At 33.3% G+C, this 21,163-nt stretch overlaps 3 protein-coding genes across 3 annotated transcripts in view; 2 read left to right on the top strand and 1 right to left on the bottom strand.

The window, feature by feature from the left end:
* Positions 1–265: 265 nt before the first annotated feature.
* ptgesl (prostaglandin E synthase 2-like) lies at positions 266–5,235 on the top strand. Its single transcript, XM_073819352.1, has 7 exons — positions 266–565; positions 669–863; positions 964–1,019; positions 2,282–2,434; positions 2,544–2,744; positions 2,839–2,956; positions 4,183–5,235. The coding sequence occupies exons 1-7, from the start codon at positions 281–283 to the stop codon at positions 4,300–4,302; spliced, it is 1,128 nt and encodes a 375-aa protein (XP_073675453.1). The 5' UTR covers positions 266–280; the 3' UTR covers positions 4,303–5,235.
* A 365-nt stretch (positions 5,236–5,600) lies between these two features.
* odf2b (outer dense fiber of sperm tails 2b) lies at positions 5,601–17,810 on the top strand. The gene is made up of 19 exons (XM_073818702.1): positions 5,601–5,659; positions 5,935–6,059; positions 6,918–7,016; positions 7,121–7,291; positions 7,379–7,566; positions 7,661–7,790; positions 7,869–8,000; positions 8,134–8,208; positions 9,357–9,428; positions 9,579–9,695; positions 10,843–11,028; positions 11,246–11,355; positions 12,968–13,103; positions 13,200–13,310; positions 13,396–13,659; positions 13,783–13,883; positions 16,832–16,994; positions 17,091–17,216; positions 17,298–17,810. Exons 2-19 carry the CDS (start codon positions 5,964–5,966, stop codon positions 17,460–17,462), a joined length of 2,442 nt encoding a protein of 813 aa, XP_073674803.1. The 5' UTR covers positions 5,601–5,659; positions 5,935–5,963; the 3' UTR covers positions 17,463–17,810.
* A 2,002-nt stretch (positions 17,811–19,812) lies between these two features.
* snrnp200 (small nuclear ribonucleoprotein 200 (U5)) overlaps positions 19,813–21,163 on the bottom strand; it is a 24,326-nt gene continuing 22,975 nt past the window's right edge. Inside the window, exons 44-45 of the mRNA XM_073818701.1 lie at positions 20,208–20,300; positions 19,813–20,089 (exon numbers count right to left, since the gene is read on the bottom strand). Of these exons, the coding sequence (XP_073674802.1) occupies positions 19,940–20,089; positions 20,208–20,300 (243 nt within the window). The 3' untranslated portion in view covers positions 19,813–19,939. The remainder of the gene's footprint in view (positions 20,090–20,207; positions 20,301–21,163) is intronic.

Genomic DNA, 21,163 nt, shown 5'->3' with positions numbered 1-21,163 from the left:
ATGGGAATGCTAACAGATAGTGACCTCCTAGGCCTAAACTGTTTTATGAATATTGGCCCATCATTTTACCCTGCGATGCAAATATTCTTGAAAATGGTAATAAGCAATATCTCCAATAACAAATAAACTATTTTAATGCCAAAATAAAAGATTTTAATACGGCTTAATGGGTTTTCGGTTTATAAACCCTTCGCGCCCCCTGGAGGGAGTAAACTTCCTCGCTTTATTTTTGTAGCTGTCACTGCGCTTGCCGTAGACTTGTGGGAGTTTATGTAAAACCATGATGGCGGCGGCCTGTGCGAGATCGCTCAATAAGGTCGCCCGATTAGTTTTGGACACGCCGACATGCCGTGTAACCAACACCGCAACATTAGTACCGAGAATCTCAATGAGATGTCAAGGAAGAGCTTACGGTACCGGTGGAGAGGGTTTTAGATCCAGAATTTTGCCCGTGCGTGGCAGTGGAAGAGTCCTGGGATGCGCCTTCTTGCTCGGTGGTGGCTTCGGCTTGTACCACACCGTCAAATTCACTCTTCAGCGTCACCTTGCAGAAGAAAAATCAAAAGTACATTTTAGTTTTGGCAGTGTTTTTGGATGAGAGTGTTGAAATGTGTCCCGCATGTTTGGGTTTGTTCGCTCACAATGGTTTTATTAACTTGTTTGATTAGGCACCTGAGCTGGGGACAGATCTGAAGTTGACCCTGTATCAATATAAGACCTGTCCGTTTTGCAGTAAGGTGCGAGCCTTCCTGGATTATCATGGTCTGCCATATGAAATTGTGGAGGTCAATCCCGTTATGCGACAGGAGATCAAATGGTCCACATACAGAAAAGTCCCCATCCTGATGGTGAACGGGACGGTGGTATGTAGCTATTTGCATCTTTCTGATGAGGATTGATATAATCTTTCTGATATAATGATGCTTTAGCTTATCAAGTCACTCTTTATTTATATCTCAACAGCAACTCAATGATTCTTCTGTAATAATTAGTGTTTTGAAGACATACCTGGTCAGCAAGTGAGTATTTCTGCTTGATAATCTTTTTATGTGAATTAATATGGAAACTGACAATTTGTTTTCGTAAAGTTGGAAGGAGATTGGTTGAGAGTGAACCTATGAGCACTGTTTAGTTTTGTAATAGTTGCTTTGCTTTAGGCAAATACAGTTGAAGTCAATTATTTATTTTACCAAAATAAGAGGTTCGCACAAAAAAAGCTTATTTTTTTTATTTAGTACTGACCTGAATAGGATGTTTCACACAAAAGACAGTTACAAATAGTCCACATAAGAAAATAATAGTTTAATTTATAAAAATGACCCTGTTCAAAAGTTTAGTGATAGTTGTTCTTGAGTCCCTGGTTTGTCCTGAACAGTTAAACTGCCCGCTGTTCGTGAGAAAAATCCTTCAGTCCTACAGTTCCCACAAATTATTTTTCAGCATTTTGTTTTGTATTTGAACCCTTTCCAACAATGAATGTATGATTTTGAGATCCATCTTTTCACACTGAGGACAACTGTGGGACTCAGCCAAACACTCACTGATGCTTCAGAAGGAAACACGATGCATTAAGAGCCAGAGGTGAATTTTTTTTGAATTTGAAGATCAGGGTAAATATAACTTTTGTCTTCTAGGGAACAATTAAGGGCAGTACTAAATGAAAAAAAAAAAATTATATTAAGGCAAAATAAGAAAAATGTAGACATTCTGTTCAAAAGTTTTTTAATGCATTGTGTTTCCTTCTGAAGCATCAGTGAGCATTTGAGCTTTTTGTAATAGTTGCATATGAGTCCCTCAGTGTGAAAAGATGGATTTTAAAATCATAGTCATTGTTGGAAGGGTTTCAAATATGCTAAAATGCCCAAAAACCAAAAAAATCGTGGGACCTGAACGATTTTTCTGAAGAACAGCAAGCAATTTAACTGTTCAGAACAAACAAGGGACTAGTGAACAACTATCACTGAACACAAAAAACTGTTGTTGATCATTAAGGTAATAACACAGTATTAAGAATCATTTGTATGTAAACTTTTGAACTGGGTAATTTTTATATAAATTCAACTATTATTTTCTCTTGTGGATTATATGTAAACATCTTTTATGTGAAATATCTTATTCAGGTCAGTACTAAAAAAATAACATGCATTTTGTATGATCCCTCTTATTTTGGTAAAATAATTACCATTTTGCAGATTCTGCAAGGTGTATGTAAACTTTTGACTTTAATTGTAAATGTAAATAAAAATGCAAATTTTGATTGTCTTATCCCTGCTTGTTTTAGGGAAAAAGCAGTATCTGAGATTCTTGCTTATTATCCTGAAATGAAGGCAAAAAATGACAGTGGAAAAGACGTGATAGAGTTTGGCAACAAGTACTGGGTCATGGTGCGAGATGCGGACGCTGATCTTCTGTATCCTGGGAAAGACACCAGAAAGTAAAGCAAATCAATTATGTCTGAAAGCAATTCGTTCATTTTATTTTTTTTTTAATTCAGAGTCAAACACAACTATTGTATTAACTTTTTAATAACACTTTTTGACCAGAGAGGAGATTAAATGGCGGAAATGGGTAGACGAGTGGCTGGTGCACCTAATTTCCCCAAATGTTTACCGCACGCCGACTGAAGCCCTTGCATCATTTGACTACATAGTACGAGAAGGCAAATTTGGCACATTCGAAGGATTCTTTGCTAAGTATTTTGGAGCTGCTGCCATGTGGATCATTTCAAAAAGGTTGAAAAATAGGTATGTTTTTGAGGGAAGTGTATTTTAAAAAATACATAATAAAGACATTAGTCAAAAATGTTTTGATAATAAAGTTTAACCTCATACTACACAGACACCATATGCAAGATGATGTGAGACAGGATCTCTACAAGGCCGTCAATGATTGGGTGGCAGCCATTGGAAAAACCAAGACATTTATGGGAGGCGATCAACCCAACCTTGCAGATCTGGTATGCGTTTCTCTCCGTCTAAAATTCTATTCAAAATATATACATTACCAGTCAAAAGTTTTTAAACTGTAAAATTTGTGATGTTTTTTTAAAGAAGTCTTTTTTGCTCACCAAACCTGCATTTATTTGATCCGAAATACAGCAACAACAGCAAAATGTTGAAATATTTGTACTATTTAAAATAACAGTTTTCTATTTGAATATATTTTAAAATGTAATTTATTCCTGTGATTTCAAAGCTGAATTTTTAGCATCGTTACTCCAGTCACACAATCCTTTAGAAATCATTCTAATATTCTGATTTGCTGCTCAAAAAACATTTATTATTATTTTTATGTTGAACCGAGCTTCAACATAGAATTTTTTTTAGGTTTCTTTGAATAGAAAGTTCAGAAGAACAGCAATTTTTTGAAATAGAAATTTTTGTAACATTATAAATATCTTTATCATCAATTTTGATCAATTTAAAGTGTCCTTGCTAAATAAAAGTATTAATTTCTATAAGAAACAAAAGCAATCATACTGACTCCAAGAATCCTGAAAATGTACTCAACTGTTTTAAATATTGATGAAATTGAGCTTTGATCACAGAAATAAATTACATTTTAAAATATATTCAAATAAAAAAGCAGTTTTAAAAAAAAATACTATGTACTACTTTTGCTGTATTTTGAATTAAATAAATGTAGACTTTATTGAGCAGAAGAGAATTCTTTAAAAAAACATTAAAAATCTTACTTTCGACTAGTGAAAATATACTACCATTTTAAAGTTTGGGTCTGAAAGATTTTTATGTTGATGAAAGTCTTTTATGGTCACAAAGGCTTCATTTATTTGATCTAAAATACAGTAAAAACAGTAATATTTTGTGTGAAATATTATTGCAATTTAAAAAAAAATTTTTATTATTGAATTATATTTTAAAATGTAATTTATTACCTTGATGTCAAAGCTGAATGTTCAGCAGCCATTATTCAGAAGGCAATATTGAAAGTTAAGAACAGCATTTATTTGAAACAAATATTTTATAACATTGTAAAAGATATTACTTTCACTTATGGTCAATATAATGCATGCTTTTTTTTTAATGGTAGTGTTTATTTTTCTCTGTGTCACAATTACTTGAGGGATGTGAATTGGATTATTCTGCTGCTTTATTATTGCTATGTTTAACTATCTGTGGTGTGGGTAAAAATGCATTCTTGTACCGTGTGTTTTTAACACAGGCCGTGTTTGGTGTTCTGAGGGTTATGGAGGGCCTTCAGGCATTTGATGATATGATGGCACATACCAAGGTGAAGAACTGGTACAGACGTATGCAGAAGGCCACACAACAAGTGTCGTAAAAATCAAAGCTTCCGTCAACGCTGCACCGACTTGAAGAACTTGATACCAATGCACAACTTAAAAAAAAAAACAAGCTTGATGCCATCTAATGGTAGTCAACAGGTTTTGCAAATCTTAAAAGACTCATTTTTGTCCAGTAATTAAGCTGGCTTCCATCTTTCCTTTGCTCAGACTGTAACCATGGAGCTAAGAATAATTAATTCAAAGAAATAAAGCCCAAAATACCATAATGCTGTTCATGTTTTTTCCCCTTATGATTTGTTTTACTACTAAACTGTATTTCTGTATTTCTCTCATAGTGCTTTATTTTACTTTGTGAAGCAAAGTGAAACCTGAACCAAATGCTATTTAAAGTATAATAACCTCATATAATCTATAGACATTGTGAATGGGTTTTTAGAGGAATTGTTCTGAAAACATCAGATTTTTTCCATCTCTGTGAGCTAGTTTGAAACTTTTACAATCTGGTGATTTGGTCCATTTTTCAACAAGTGACGGTTCATTTTTTTCCATAAACTACTCTGTCTTGTTCTTTTCAATTTCTGTTTTGTTTCTTTTGTAATACTGAAGTGATACACTCTCATCACATGGTATTTAGGTGACCTAAGCAGATAAAGTCAGCCCTGATGGATCACTGTAGATGCTTACGTCTACCTCAGTTTGGTTTACTGTTCTCTGTTCATAAATGTCTAATCTGAGGTTGCAGTGACTTTAAAATATTTGGTTTACTGAATGTTCATATTATTGTGTTTCAACCTTGGGTTCTCAAGGGGTTTAACTTAAAATATGATCTTACTGGGTAATGGTTATGTGAAAGTTGCTTTGGACATTTAGAGTGTCCAGTTAACCAAGAACTTTTGCCTATGCATCATCTTTTGACTGGACAGAAGTGATAAATATTTGTAAATGAAATAAAGTAAAAATCTCAAGCAGATGATTGTCAGCTGGTTTGTCTGTAGTGTGTCGTGTTTTTTTTTAAATAAAGCGAACACATGCTAGATCAGACACTCTTACAAATTAAAATAAACACTTTTAATTTTAACATGTCGCCATTTTATACACAGTATGAAATGAGAAAATTTTACAAAGGTTAGAAAAGGTGGTACAGCCACATAGCAACGCGTCGTTGGCATAGAAACCTAATAAGCTTCAGTTCATTGGGCGTTAAACTCACTTCTCAAATCTTTGTCGCTGAAGTTTCGAACCAGCCAATCAGAAGCAACACAGAATGTTGAAGGCGGGACTTAGAGCGTCAGACGCGTTTCCGATTGGCGGCTATTGTTGTCCATGCGAAAGTCTACCGGGTGTTGCAAACAACACTACACTGGGGAAGCAGCGTTGCACACTTGAATTAAGGTTAGTAGTATTTTGTTCATGTCACGTTACTCGTTTAAAGTACATTAATACGTTTTAAGCGAGCATGATTATTTAACTTGTTGCCTAAATATGCAGCGCATAAACAGAAAAAGGATTAACGTCAGTTGAACAGACTTGAATGAGTTAACGTTAGTCTTTTTGTGTAACAGGTAACGTTATACATGTATAATAACAGTTATGTTTTATTTTTCTTACAAATTTTTGATACACTTCTGGTTGACATTTCATATTCTTAAGACTTATTTATTCTTAAGAATAAAGATCGCCCTACTGAACTGAAGGGATGAAAACACGGTCGTCCTCTCCACCCGTCCATGTTCATGTCCCTGACTCAACATCTGTGCATGTTCACCTAAAGAAGAGCCCACAGAAAAGCCAGGTCAGAATGGATGTCCTTAGTCATTCCAGTTTACTGTCAAAAGTTTTTGAACAGTAAGATTTCTTTTATGTTTTTTTAAAGAAGTCTCTTCTGCTCACCAAGCTTGAATTTATTTGATCCAAAGGACTGGAAAAAGCAGTAAAACTATAATATTTTTACTATTTAAAATAAGAGTTTTCTATTTAAATATATTTTAAAATGTAATTTATTAATCTGATTTCAAAGCTGAATTTTTAGCATCATTACTCCAGTCACATGATCCTTCAGAAATCATTCGAATATTCTGATTTGTTGCTCAAAAAACATTATGTTGAAAACAGTAGATTTTTTTTTTTTTTTTTTTTTTTTTTGATGAATAGAAAGTTCAGAAGAACAGCATTTATCTGAAATTGAAATATTTTGTAACATTATAAATGTCTTTATCACCACTTTTGGTCAATTTAAAGCATTCTACTAAATAAAAGTATTAATTTCTATCATTTGTTTCCCCCCCCCCAAAATAAAAAATCTATATAAACTAACGCTAAACTTTTGAACAGTATTGTGTATAATGCTACAAAAGCTTTTTATTTCAGATAAACGCTGATCTATTCTCCAAAGAATCCTGAAAAAGTTACTCAACTGTTTTAAATATTGATAATATTAATAATGATAATATTCAAATAGAAAGCAGTTATTTTAAATAGTAAAAATATTTCACACTATTACTGCTTTTTCTGTATTTTGGATCAAATAAATGCAGGCTTGGTGAGCAGAAGAGACTTCTTTTAAAAAACATTAAAACTCTTTTCAACAACTTTTGACTGGTAGTGTATTTACTGAGACAGTGGAAACACTCATCACACTTGTGTTCAACAGGGTAAAGTGAGCCATTTACGATCCACTGCTAGTGTAAAGGTCCGGGCTCCTTGGGTTCCACCAGGAAAATCTTCAAGACGAAGAGAATACAAATGCGAGGTTTGTTTAGTCCTATTCTATACCAGCACAAATAATTTCGAATGAGTCATTTTTTTAATTGTGACTTTGAATGACTATACTTTAATAACAAAAATTCCCATCAGGGCGCTACACGCTACTTAGAGATAACTCCGGGACGGGCTGCTGACTCTTCCTCGCCTCCTCTGCGGCTCACTGACCTGTCCAGTGAAGAGGACGATGGGAGAGGAGTAATCGGCAAATATGAAAGAAAAATTGAAAGTCTTATGTCAGAGGTTGACTGTATAAAAAATGAGGTGTGGATTGTACATAATTATGACTGTAAGATGGATTCACATTTCGTCAAGCAACATTGTGGAGCATCAATTTTAAAATCTTCACAGGTGAAGTTAAGACAAGCAGAGGACCACTTAAAACACCAATCACAGCAGTTGAGCGCATGTCGGCGTTTGATTGATCAGCGTGAGGAAAGACTTGAAGAAGCCAGTAAGGACTTAAGAAGGTCAAAGCGCGAGAATGCTGATCTGCGTAGCACTGTAGATGGGAATCAGCCTGAGCCTGGACATATGAGGTATAGTTCTTTCAGATTTATTTGACACATTTGCTTTTTTTTTTTTATTAGGTTGGTTGCCTAAATGCTTAAAATGTGTGATTTATGTGGACAGATCAGAAACAGGACCTCCACACCAGGAGATAGAAACTTTGCTGAGGAAACTGGTGGAAGCTGAGATAGATGGTCAGGCTGTAGCCAAACAAGCAACAGCTCTGAGGGAAACTGTTGGCAAAGTTAAGAAGGTAAGAAGCTCCAAACTTTGCAGTTACTATTGAAATCTTTTCTCTTGAATGAAAAAAAAATTCACTTTGTGTATTCAGGACAAAAAACAGTCAAAGACGCATTCTGATCACTTGGGTCATCAACATGAGCTTCTGGAGCAAAAGTTGGACACGTTTGTGGAGACAAACCGCACTCTCAGACGGCTTTTGAGGGAACAGCATGGACGGGAGGTACAAAAAAACTTACTTTAAACTAAATCTGACTAATATTTGGGATGGCTGTTGGTTCTGCAGTAGTGTATATGTACTTGTTTTTTTTTTAAACAAAAAAAAACATTTGTTTTGTCTGTCCTTTTCACCACAGACAGATGCACTGAGGTTGTTGGATGAGAGGGAGATGCTAATGAGAAAACTTGCTGATTCTGAGGCTGAGAAAAGGGTTTGTAATCTATCAACATTTTTTGCATTTTTGATTTATATAGTACCAGTCAAAAGTTTTTGAACAGTAAGATTTTTAACATATATATTTTTAAAGTCTCTTCTGTTCACCAAGCCTGCATTTATTTGACCCAAAGTACAGCAAAAACAATGTAATTTGTATTATAAAAATTGTATTTATTCATGTGATCTAAATTTTCAGCATCATTACTCCAGTAACCAGTGTCACATGATCCTTTAGAAATCATTCTAATATCTATTATTATTATTATTATTATTATTATTATTTAAAAACACTTAAGTACATTTTTTCAGGATTCCTTGATGAATAGAAAGATCCAAAGATCAGCATTTATCTGAAATAAAAAGCTTTTGTAACATTATTCTCTATATCATTCAAAAGCTTTGAGTTTTTTCTTTTTTTTAAGAAATGAATAACTTTATCTAGCAAGGATGCTTTAAATTGATCAAAAGTGATAATAAAGACATTTATAATGTTACAAAAGATTTCTATTTCAGATAATTGCTGTTCTTCTGAACTTACTATTTCTCAAGGAAACCTGAAAAAATTCTACTCAGCCGTTTTCAACATAATAATAATAATAAATAATTTTGAGCAGCACATCAGAATATTCGAATGATTTCTGAAGGATCGTGTGACTGGAGTAATGATGCTAAAAATCCAGCTTTGAAATAACTGGAATAAATTACATTTTAAAATATATTCAAATAGAAAACAGTTATTTTAAATAGTAAAAATATTTCAAAATGTTACAGTTTTTGCTGTACTTTGGATCAAATTAATGCAGGCTTGGTGAGCAGAAAAGACTTCTTTAAAAACATTACAAATCTTACTGTTCAAAACTTTTGACTGGTAGTATAATTGTAACAATGTTGCAGTTTGAATACTTTAAAACTGAAAACATTTATTTTAAATGGTTATAATATGTGACAATATTTGTTTTATAGTATTTTTGATTAAATAAATACAGCCTTAATGAATGTAGGAGACTTAAAAAAACATTTAAAAAAATCTACCAACCCTAGACTTTTGACAGATAGTTATTTCTTGAATGCAGAGCTGTTTTGTTTTTCTCAAGCCATTTAGAAATACTTTGTTGATAATATTATAGTAACTTTCTCTTTTAGAAACTTGAGACTAAACTCAACAACAGGAAAGGAGAGGCCAATCAGATGATTGAGAATTTGGAAAATGAAAAGGTAATAATGATATCTTACTAATTCTCTTATTTTTCCTATTTGCATAGCATTCTGCATTTCTAAATACTTGCGTATAGTGAATTTGCATAATATTGGCTCCTATGTTTTAGGCAGTGTTTTTAAGAATGTGTTTTGTGATTGTCATCACAGGAGCATCTGAGGACTGCAGGAGAGCTATCAAAGGTCCTTGAGTCCACCCGAAGTCGCTTGCAGAACCAACTACACAAGAAAGAAGCTGAAAATAACCGCCTGGAGGCTCATATTCAAGTAAGCCTACTTGGATTTTTGGAGTTTACATACACCTTGCAGAATCTGCAAAATGTTAATTATTTTACTAAAATAAGAGGGTTGATACAAAATGCATGTTATTTTTTTTAAGTAGTACTAACCTGAATAAGATATTTCACATGAAAAATATTTACATATAGTCCACAAGAGAAAAATAATAGTTAAATTTCGAAAAATGACCCTGTTCTTAATACTGTGTTGTTACCTGAATGATCCACAGCTGTTTTTTTTGTTCAGTGATTGTTCATGAGTTTCTTGTTTGTCCTGAACAGTTAAACTGCCCGCTGTTCTTCAGAAAAATTTGGTTTTTGGTTTTTCAGCATTTTTGTGTATTTGAACTCTTTCCAACAATGACTGTATGATTTTGAGATGTATCTTTTCACACTGAGGACAACTAAAGGACTCATATTGCAGAAGGTTCAAATGGACACGGATGCTCCAGAAGGAAAAACGATGCATTAAGAGCCGGGGGTAAAAACTTTTGAAGAGAATTAAGATGTGTACACTTTTCTAATTTTGCCTAAATATCATATTTTTTTTCAATTTCGCACTGCCCTTCAGAAGCAACAGAAGATACTTACATGTTCCCCAGAAGACAAAATAAGTTACATTTACCCTGATCTTCAAATTCAAAAGTTTGTAATGCAATGTTTTTCCTTCTGGAGTGTTTGAACCTTCTGTAATAGTTGCATATGAGTCCCTCAGTGTGACAAGATGGATCTCAAAATCATACAGTCATTGTTGGAAAGTGCTCAAATTCACAAAAATGCTGAAAAACCAAAGAATTTGTGGGACCTGATGGATTTTTCTAAAGAAAAGTGGGCATTTTAACTGTTCAGGAGAAATAAGGGACTCAACTACTACTAAACAAAAAGCTGCGGATCATTTTGGTAACAACACAATATTTAGACTTTTGAAGAAGGTCATTTTCATAAATTCATCTATTATTTTCTCTTGTGGACTATATGTAAATATATTTTATGGGAAATAAATTATTAAGGTCAATACTAAATAGCATGCATTTTGTATGATTCCTGTTATTTAAGTACAATAATTAACACATAGCAGATTCTGCGAGATTAAACTTTTGAGCTCAACTGTAACTCTGTACTTTACTGTGGCACAGAGGCTGGAGGGGACACTGCAGCATCAGCAGGAGGAAGTGCAAGGCCTCTTGGAGCAGATGAGAGAACTGAAGCAGCACTGTGAAGGAGACAGAGACGTCCAGAAGCAGGTCTTGGAGGACCAGAGGAAACACACTGAACAAAGTGTGAATACTGCTGCACAGCTTTCTGCACAACTCTTGGACAAGGTACTGTACAGAAGAACAACAAATGAACTGTACTAGGGTTTCATAAAATTCATAGATTCTGTAGAGCGTCATGGTTTAAAAAGTGGTAAGTGATTAAATAATTCTCTAAATGTCCTTTATGTTAATATATGGCCCACATTTTCACTTGACTGTCTCATATTTTACAGGTTTTTTGAAAGATTTTTATGCAGTTGATGTAATTCTGTTATCTTTTCAGGAGGCTCAGTTAGCAGAGGCTCTCTCCACTGCTGAGGAGCTTCGGCAGCGTTACTCCAAACAGAACAGAGAGAAGAACCAGCTGGAGTTGGAGATCACCACCTTAAATAAGTCAGTGACTCTTTCTTCACTTGCTTTAAGTGTTCACTGAAGCTCAGCCTAGTCTTCGTGTCTATAATTTATTATTTTTGGTGTGAATTATGGATTATGTTCTGAGTAATTTATTATGCTTGGGCCTATACATCTGTGACATTTGAGTTTCTGAAATTCTCTTTCAACTTAATCGTCGATCCATTCCTTTGTGGGAAAAAAAACAGGTTTGTGTTACCGGGTGAATCTCACAAACTCTGTTAAGAGAATATCCCAGTCATATTTCATTTCAAAATCACAGATTTTTTATTTACTTATTTTTTGCATAAAGTACATAGAACCTGCATTTATGACCGTAAAGATTGGCATTTTGTGGCAAACGTATTTTTCTAGTTTATCCTTATTATCTTTATCTTTACTTCATCCATTTTTTATTACCATAATAAATTATTGCCATATTACATTAAAATACATTTTAAAAATTATCTATGATGCAAAACTGAATTTTCAGCAGCAGTTACTTCAGTCTTAAGTGTTACATAGTCCTTCAGAAATCATAAATCTAATATGCAGATTTTGTGCTCAAAAACATTATGATATTTATAAAAATATTTGATATTATTTATAAATATATTTTATAATAATTGTTTTAACATTTTAAAAAGTTTTTTAAAATATGTACTCGATATAAAATATTATTTTCTTATTATCTGTGTTAATTTTTTTAAAATGTATTTGTTTATTTGTTTGCAATATGTTAAAAATAATAATAATAAGAAGAAGTAGAAGAAGAATGGGAATGAAATGGTTTATTCAGAATATAGTATATATAATATTTTATAATATTAATATTTTAAATATTATTTATAAATATGTATAATTGTATTTTATAATATTTTAAAAGTTTTTAAAATATATACTCAATGTAAAATATTGAGTGTTTTTTAATCTTATTATCAATTTAAATTCTTTTAAATGTATTTATTTGTTTTCATTATGGTAATAAGAATCAAGGGGAATAACATGATTCTTTATGCAGAACATAGTAATATTTAATAATTTCATATTATTTATAAATATTTACAATTAGATTTTTAAATATTTTATATTATAAAAATATTGAATATTTTTATTGCTCGATGTAAAATATTGAGTTTTTTCCATATTATCAAAGTGATTTTTTTTTTAAATTAATTTATTTGTTTGCAATATGAGAGTAAGAATAAAGGGGAATAAAATGGTTCTTTATTCAGAATATAGTAATATTTAATAATAATATTGTATAATATTGTTTAATAATGTTTTTAATATTGTTTTTAAATATATTTTATAATTTTATTTTAAAGTTTTTCTTTGAAATATATACTCGTATAAAATATTAAGGGTTCATTTTTTTCTTATCAGTGTAATAAAAAAAAGTATTTATTTGTTTGCAATATGGTGATCAAAATTAAGGGGAATAAAATGGTTCATTATTCATAATACAGTATTATTTAATAATATTATTTATAAATATATTTTATCTTTTTTATTTTTTTGTTTGTTTGTTTTTGACAAGTTTCTGATATTTACTCAGTTGTCGTATTTAGTGGAGCTCATAACGGATGGTGATTGTAGACCTTTCTCTATACAGTCGCCTCTCCGAGTTAAGTGAACAGCTGCGCAGTTGTGAGGAGAAGTCCTGCGCAGAGAGAGAAGGTCTTCTCAGCCGTCTGCACTCCCTCACTTCAGAGAACACAGCTACCAAACTGGAAAACCAGAGACTTAAGGCAAATAAATTTACTAAAATCAACTTTTCTTTTTCATCTAAAAGCATTTAGCTCTGATTTTGATTTTCATGCTTTATCTTGCATGTCCTCCTCTAGAGCACTCTGTCAGCCGCAGAGGACAGGCTGTCTTTGTCTCAGTCGGATGTGCAGCAGCTGAAGATTTCTCTTAGAAATTTTGAGAGTCTGGTAGAGGGTTACAAGAGTCAGGTGCTTTAACATACCACCCTCATAGCTCATTACAATCCATCTTTACCGAGTCGTCGTATATATTAACCCTTTCTAATTCTTGCAGTTGCAAAAGACACGTTTGGAGTCTGAGGAATATTCTTTGAGGCTGGAGATGATGGAGAAGGAAGCACAGAGTGACCGAGAAGAGATGGAAAGAGAGGTGGAACTGGGTCATAAGCAGCTCCAGGCTCGGATGAAGGAAATGGAGATGCTGCGTGAAGCTTTGAAGCGCTTGGAAGACGAACTCAGGGAGGCCAGAGATAACAAGCACATCCAGGACAGGAGAAATACGGAGCAGAATAGCACTCTGTCTGAGCTCAGAAACAAGGTGATTGTGTGTGTGTGTGTGTGTGTGTGTGTGTGTGTGTGTGTATTCATGTTTCAACCACAGATATTACAGTGAAATAAGATGGGTTTTTAATTTCATGATGTATTTTTTGTTTGTATGTAGATGGAGCAGCAGAGTTGTAAAATAGAGAATCTCCAGGAGAAAAACTTATTTCTACTTGAAGAAAACATGCAGCTGAAACGCTCCATGGAAAGCACTGAAAGGTATGCTGCACATCTGCTATAATATATATTATAATATAATAGATTTTTTTATTATACATTTGATTATATGAGGTCTTTAAAAAATATATATTTAAATTTCCATTCTTTTATAAAATAAACCAAAGTATATTGATGGCATTATCTTCATATATAATCTAATCTAACATTTTTTAAAAAGGCCTAATGAAATAAAAAATTATGAATATTTTGTACTTAAATGTACTTTTTTTTAAAAATCTAATTAACCAAAATATTTGATGCCATTATTTCCTAATGTAATATAATATATTTTTTAAAAGACCTCATGAAAAAAATTATGAATATTTTTTACTTAAATTTACTTTTTTTTTTTATATAAAATTAAAATTATATATTGACAACATTATCTCCTAATCTAATCTAATCTAATTTCATTTTTTAAAAGACATCATGAAATCAAAATAATGAAAATGTTTTACTTCGATTTACTTTTTGAAAATAAAACTATTAAAAAATTATATATATATACACACACATACACATACACATTAGGGATGGGAAGATTCCCCGATTCACTCGGTGCATCTGTTTAAAAAGTTAACGATGCGATGCATCGGTCTAAAAAGTGCGCATCGGATACAAATTGCCATTTGTATCGCGATGCATCGTTTCTAACATTTCTGCATCGGTAAATCCCGATTTATTTCTTTATAATTATTAGTAGACATACTTTTATTATTTAGAAAGTGGAAAAATATTGTTAGATTGTTTTCTCCCCTCTGTACTGTTTCTCAAGCACGTCTCCCTTCACTGCTGCGTGAATGACGTAGACTATCACAACACTACAGAGACCGGGGCGTGTCCAGAAAGTCACATAGAGCAGGGATTCTCAACCGGTGGCCCGCGAGATGGCTTAAAATTAACTTAAATTTTATCCTAAAATGGTCAAAGCACGGCCTCTTTCGTGTTCTGTGATTGATTGCTTTGGACTCGGCGCAGCAAGCCTCATCGCATACAGACTGAACGGCGGCTCAAAACTTTCAACCGCGGCACGCAAACATCATCAGAGACCTGCAAGGGACTGATTTTTTTGTCCCGCTCCTGCAGAAATGTATGTAATTTTGTCCCACTCCCACCAGCAAAAGCCCACATAAAAGTAACCCATACCCCCGCGGAAAAACGGGTCTCTACTTCATCTCTTGACTGCATGAAACAAACCCTCGCACTACTGTAAAAGTAAAGACGATCAGAGTAATAGTAACAATGACACTCTTGCATATCGGAGTCTAGGCACGCATAAGTCCGCTGTTGATTCATGAACTAGTCATGCTTTCGGGGCTCTGATCCATAGTATTTTTGTGTGAAATTTCTAAATGCATAGTTGTCAAAATGAATGTCTTGTGAGTGTTTTATAATGGATGCTCACCCTTGGATCTTGTGAGGGTCAGTGGTGTTTATGCACATATGAGCACCAGCATCAACAGATATAGTATGTATTTGCTGTATTTTTCATTTGTATGTTCATTTTATGATGGATACTAACAGTAGGCTAGATATTCGGTCAGTCCAGTTCAAATGGACAGGTTTAGTGAGTGGTATTTTGGCATCTCCCTGTTGTTCTGTTTGGCAGGTTCACTTACTTTAGAAAAAGTACTCTGTAGTTGTTTAGAATGTCTGAATTAAAGAATTCAGGAGCTTTAAATCTGTCTAATATATATATATATATAATCAAAAAGTCTTGGTTTTACTTGGTCAATAAATAATCAAACTGATTCACTGGCACCACATCCTCTTTCACATCATCACATAAACTTGATCTAATTAGTTAGTGCTGAATTATCGCGTCGTATCGTGATATGGGTGTGAATCGTATCGTATTGCATCGCAATATGTCACAAATGTATCGTTAATATATCGGATCGGATACTTTGTTTCGAGATGCATATCGGATCGGCATTATACCTTAGATGCCCAACCCTAATACACATACATACATACATACACATAAATTTTATATATATATATATATATATATATATATATATATACACACACACACACACACACACACACAAATTATATTTTATATATATATATATATATATATATATATAGTATTTTTATTATATATATATTTTTTTAAGTTAATCTAAGTATCAAAACTATTCAAATCTAAACAAAACTATTATGTTTCTATTCAAATTTCCTTTTTTTATATAAAATGTACCTATATATTGATGGCATTATCTCCTGATTTAATATAATAGAATCTTTTTTAAAGACTTAATGAAACCAAAAATATGAAAAAGCTCTATTTAAAGTGACTTTTTTTTCTGTAAAATTAACCAAAATATTGACATTATCTTTTGATATATTGTAAAATATTACGATATAATATTTAAAAGACTTTAGGGAAATCAAATGAATTATTCATATTTTATTTCCATTCTGTTCTATTAATTATATACCAAAAATGAGGGCACTAACTCTTGCTGTAATATAATGTCTTTTATATTATATTATATATTTTAAAAGAAATCAAAATGATACTTTGTTAAACTTTTCTTCTGTAAAAAAATATAATATTTAAAAGGCCTTATGAAATGAAATAAATTGTTCATATTTTAATTCCATTCGCTATTAAATATACAACAAAAAAAGACGACACTATCTCTTGCTGTAATGTAATGTATTTTATATTATATACTTTAAAAGAAATCAAAATGATCCTTTATATTTAAAATTTCTTCTCTAATAAATATACTTTCATTATTATATTATTATATTCTACTCTCTTGCTTTGCTTTTAAACAGGTAATAATAATAAATATTAACATTTAATAGATCTTTAACGTAAACAACCAAATAACACCAAGACAGCTGAAGCTAAATAGTTTTCTACTAAAGTTCCTAACAATATTTTAGCCTTGTCACATTTCCATATCATTCTCTCTTCTTGGTACACACAGGAAAATGGAGGACGTGGGCACTCAGAACAGGGATCTGCTTCAGGTTGTGGCTAAGCGTGAAGAGACCATCCACAACGCGCAGCTGCGACTGGACGAGAGAAGCCGAGAGTGCGATTCCCTCTACAGACAGCTGGAGCAGGCCAGGGATGAGGCACAAAGACAGGTCACAGTCCACAGCAATTTCATTTTGATGCTATAGATGTTGCACCTGTGCAAGGTTAGCGTATACATGCTTTTCAAGTCGAGTCTTTGTTCACAGGTGAACCAGAACCTAGAGCGCGTGCTGTCCAAAGAGCGCTCAGCTCAGTCAAAAATGCTGGATTTGGAGAGTCAGCTAAGCCTGGCTAAAAATGAGCTGGGTCAGCTGCGCCGCGGCAAAGAGGATGTAAGTGTTCTCTGGAACTTTCCATTGCTCAATACTAAACTAGCTCCACAACATTAGTTTCATTTCGGTTTCATTTTTCAGATGGAAAAGCGATTTCAGTGCAAACTTCAAGACATGAAGAACCAGTTGGAGCAAGTCAACAGCGCCAACCGCAGCCTGCAGAATTACGTCCACTACCTTAAAGCATCATACACCAATGTGTTTGGAGACTCTGCTTTGACAAGCTCACTGAATCCCAATATCTAAACACTGACCATGAATGAACCATTTCTTTATTTAAAGGATAACTCCACTTCCGAAATAAAAATTTCCTGAAAGTGTACTCATTCCCTGGTTATCAAGTCTTTCTTTCTTCAGTCGCAAAGAAATTTGAGTTTTTGACGAATACATTCCAGGATTTTTTTTTTTGTGGACTTTAATGGTGCTCAACAGATTGAAGGTTATGAATGCAGCTTCAAAAAGCTCTACTCGATCACAGACAAAGAATGAGGGTCTTATCTAGTGAAACGATTGGTTATTTTTCTAAAAAAAAATCTATTTACAGTGCCCTCCACTAATATTGGCACCCTTAGTAAATATGAGCAAAGGTGACTGTGAAAATAAATCTGCATTATCCTTTAGATCTTTTATTTGAAAAATTCACAAAATGCTAACCTTTCATTGAAGTAAAACAATGGAAAATGGGGGAGGGGTCTCATTATGAAATGTTTTTCTTTAGTTCATGTTGGCCACAATTATTGGCACCCCTAAAAATTTGTCTAAGTAAAATATCTCTAAAATATATTTCCATTAATATTACAATTGTTTTAGCACACCAGGGTGGCTAGGAGTATAAAATTGTACAGTCATGACTTTCTGTTTCACAGGATTATAAATATGAGGAACACAAAAGCCAAATTCCCTAAATCATCCATCACAAGAAGTAAAACCAAAGAATGTAGTTCTGATGTGCAGAACAAGTTTGTTGAGCTTCACAAAATAGAAAGTGGCTGTAAGAAAAGAGCTAAAGCATTGAAAATCCCCATTCCCACCATCAGGGCAATAATTAAGAAATTCCAACCAACTAAAGATGTTACAAATCTGCCTAGAAGAGGATGTGTGTCTATATCATCCTAATGCACGATAAGGAGCAGAGTTTGAGTGGCCAAAGACTCTCCAAGGATCACATTTGGAGAATTGCAGAGAATTGTTGAGTCTTGGGGTCGGAAAGCCTAAAATAAAATGATCAAACAGCCCCTACATCACCACATGTTGTTCCAGAGTTTCAAGAAAAAATCCTCCTGGCTCACCCAAAAACAAACTCCAGCATATTCACTTGTCAGACATAAGAGGTATGACCCTTCTTCATCGGCTGGGATCGCTTAAAGCCATTTGAATCTGTGTTTAAACTGCATTATGGAAGTTCATATTGGGGGCTCCATTGAAATCCATTGTATGGAGATAATTCCTGAAATGCTCTACTGAATAAAGAAAGACATGAATATCTTGGATGGCAAGAGGGTGAGTAAATTATCTGTACATTTTTGTTCTGGAAGTGGACTTCTATGTGACTTACATTGTCTCACTATAACACTATTGCCTGATTTTGCTCTATTTCGTCTCAAAAATAGTTTGAAACAACTAGTCACAACTAAGCCACTGCTAATCTCCATTTAAACACAGCGGTGTTTCGTTTATGAATGAACGTGCGTTTTTAAAGGAATCTAGTGAGTAACTGATTCAATTTCCCATTCATAAAGATCAGTCACTTGTTTTATTCCTTAATGAATCAGCCGTTCGAACGAATCAAATGAATGATATGATTCAGTAATTAAATCAGTGTCTTGACGCCACCTACTGGCAGCTTTAGTTTTATTTTTAAAGTATCTTTTCAGTTATTAAAATCATTTAATACCTCTATATTAAAAATGTTATATTTAAAACAATTTCAACATGAACTTATTTTAATTGCACTCATACCACCTCTGAGCCTCATTAAACATGAAAATACATCTACAAGCCACTTTTGTGTTTTTCTGTGCCACCCCTGTAGTACAAATACATTTTAATGCTGATTTTTTTATTTAATTGTAAAAAGCATACCATTTTAATTGACATAAAAGACAACATACTTTTAAAGTTATAAAAATGCCATTACAAAGGTAATAACAAAATTCCCCTGTAAATCACCTCATAATGGGAAGGCTAATTTTTTTATTGATTAGAAGGTGCTTCTGAAATTTTGACAGTGCTCCTACATTTAAGTTAGGAGCACAAGTGCTCCTAAAAAGAAAAGTAAGCACAGAGCCCTGTTAGGGTGTCAAAAGACTCCCATCTCATTTTCTCCTGCAACTTCAATTTTTTTAAGAAAACCTTCAATCCGTTGAGCACCATGTGAGTTGAGTCCACTGTATGGAGAAAAATCCTGGAATGTTTTCCTCAAAAACCTTAATTTCTTTGCAACTGAAGAAAGAAAGACATGAAAATCTTGTATGACATGGGGGTGAGTAAATTATCAGGAAATGTTTATTCTGAAAGTAGAGTAATCCTTTAATGCAGTTATTCTTACTTTCAATGATTTCCTCTGATGATCTTTTAATAAAAGTGCAAAACAATCTCCAATGTACATGTTCTTTATTTAAACCACAATTAATTAAACAGTCACAATATTCCTCAAAAATATATATAAAAACACAAACTGCTTTAACATGACAGTACAACCGTCCATTATGACTAATCTGGGATTAATCGCTGTCACTTTCTCCCTCACTGTCTGCTTCCTTAACGTCCATGCTGAACTTGTATTCCTGGTCGCAGCCCATGTAGGCATCGCTCATGAAGTACAGTGTGTAGTTGTGCACACCAACAACAGGTGCCACAAAGTCAAGTTTCACCTGAGGGAAGAAAACAGTGCCCATGTTATTAACAGTTCTCATTAGACGTCTCTTTTTATAATACTTCATTTAGGAGGTTGTAAGAGACTAGTGCCTTGAACATAAAAGCAGGACTAACCTTGGCCTTCTGCTGAAGAGTCAGTCTCTTGATTGAGATGAGACTGTTCGATTTGGGGTCCCCAATAACAACCCACCAGCCTTCTTCACGTTTCTGCAAAACAAACAAAATGTTTTAACAAAATGCTGCATTTCTATGAAATAAACTCAACATCACTTTGAAACAGCTGATCTTGTAAGATTGGGGTCACTATTTCAAATAAATTTGTTTTTTTAACTTTCTATTTAAAGAATCCTGAAAAAATTTTTGGGGTGAGCATGAGACTATAATATAAATGTTTTAGAAGACCTCATGAAATCAAAATAAAGAAAATGTTCTATTTCCTTCTTTTACAAAATAAACCAAAATATATTAATGGTAGTATCCCGATATGATATGATAAATTTTTTAAAAGACCTCATGAAATCTAAATTATGAAATTCTTATATTTAAAATTCTTTTAAAATATATATACACACACACACTCACACTCACACACACACACACACATACATATATATATATATATATATATATATATACACACACACATATATATATTAGTGGTGGGCCGTTATCGGCATTAACGTGAGACTCTTAAAAAGAAAATAAAAAAAAAATATCTCCGTTAATCTATTCTCAAAGTTGGGTTGGGAGCTGGGTCTATACTACGCAAGCTATGATAACTTTCACCTTGATATTTTAGCGCGGATGTATACCTAGCCGAATTTCACTGTAGGGGGCGAGAACGAGTCTTCGAACCTGTGTGTATTCCTACTGTGAAATTACCACATCAAACGAGACTTGCTAACATTGATGCAGCTATGAAGCCGCCGGGTTTGCTTCAGGGCAGGTGCGTTGCTAGACCCTTTTTACTGGGGCACGTGCCCCAGTGAAAATCTGCTGTGCCCCAGTAAAATCTCAAATTTGAGTTATAATTTACTTTGATAATCCCGAAATAAAGACATTAAACTATA

This window comes from Garra rufa, chromosome 15, assembly GCF_049309525.1.
Source record: "Garra rufa chromosome 15, GarRuf1.0, whole genome shotgun sequence".
Taxonomy (NCBI): Eukaryota; Metazoa; Chordata; class Actinopteri; order Cypriniformes; family Cyprinidae; genus Garra; species Garra rufa.
Note: the sequence above shows the minus strand (reverse complement) of the source record. Positions and strands in the feature narration are given on the sequence as shown.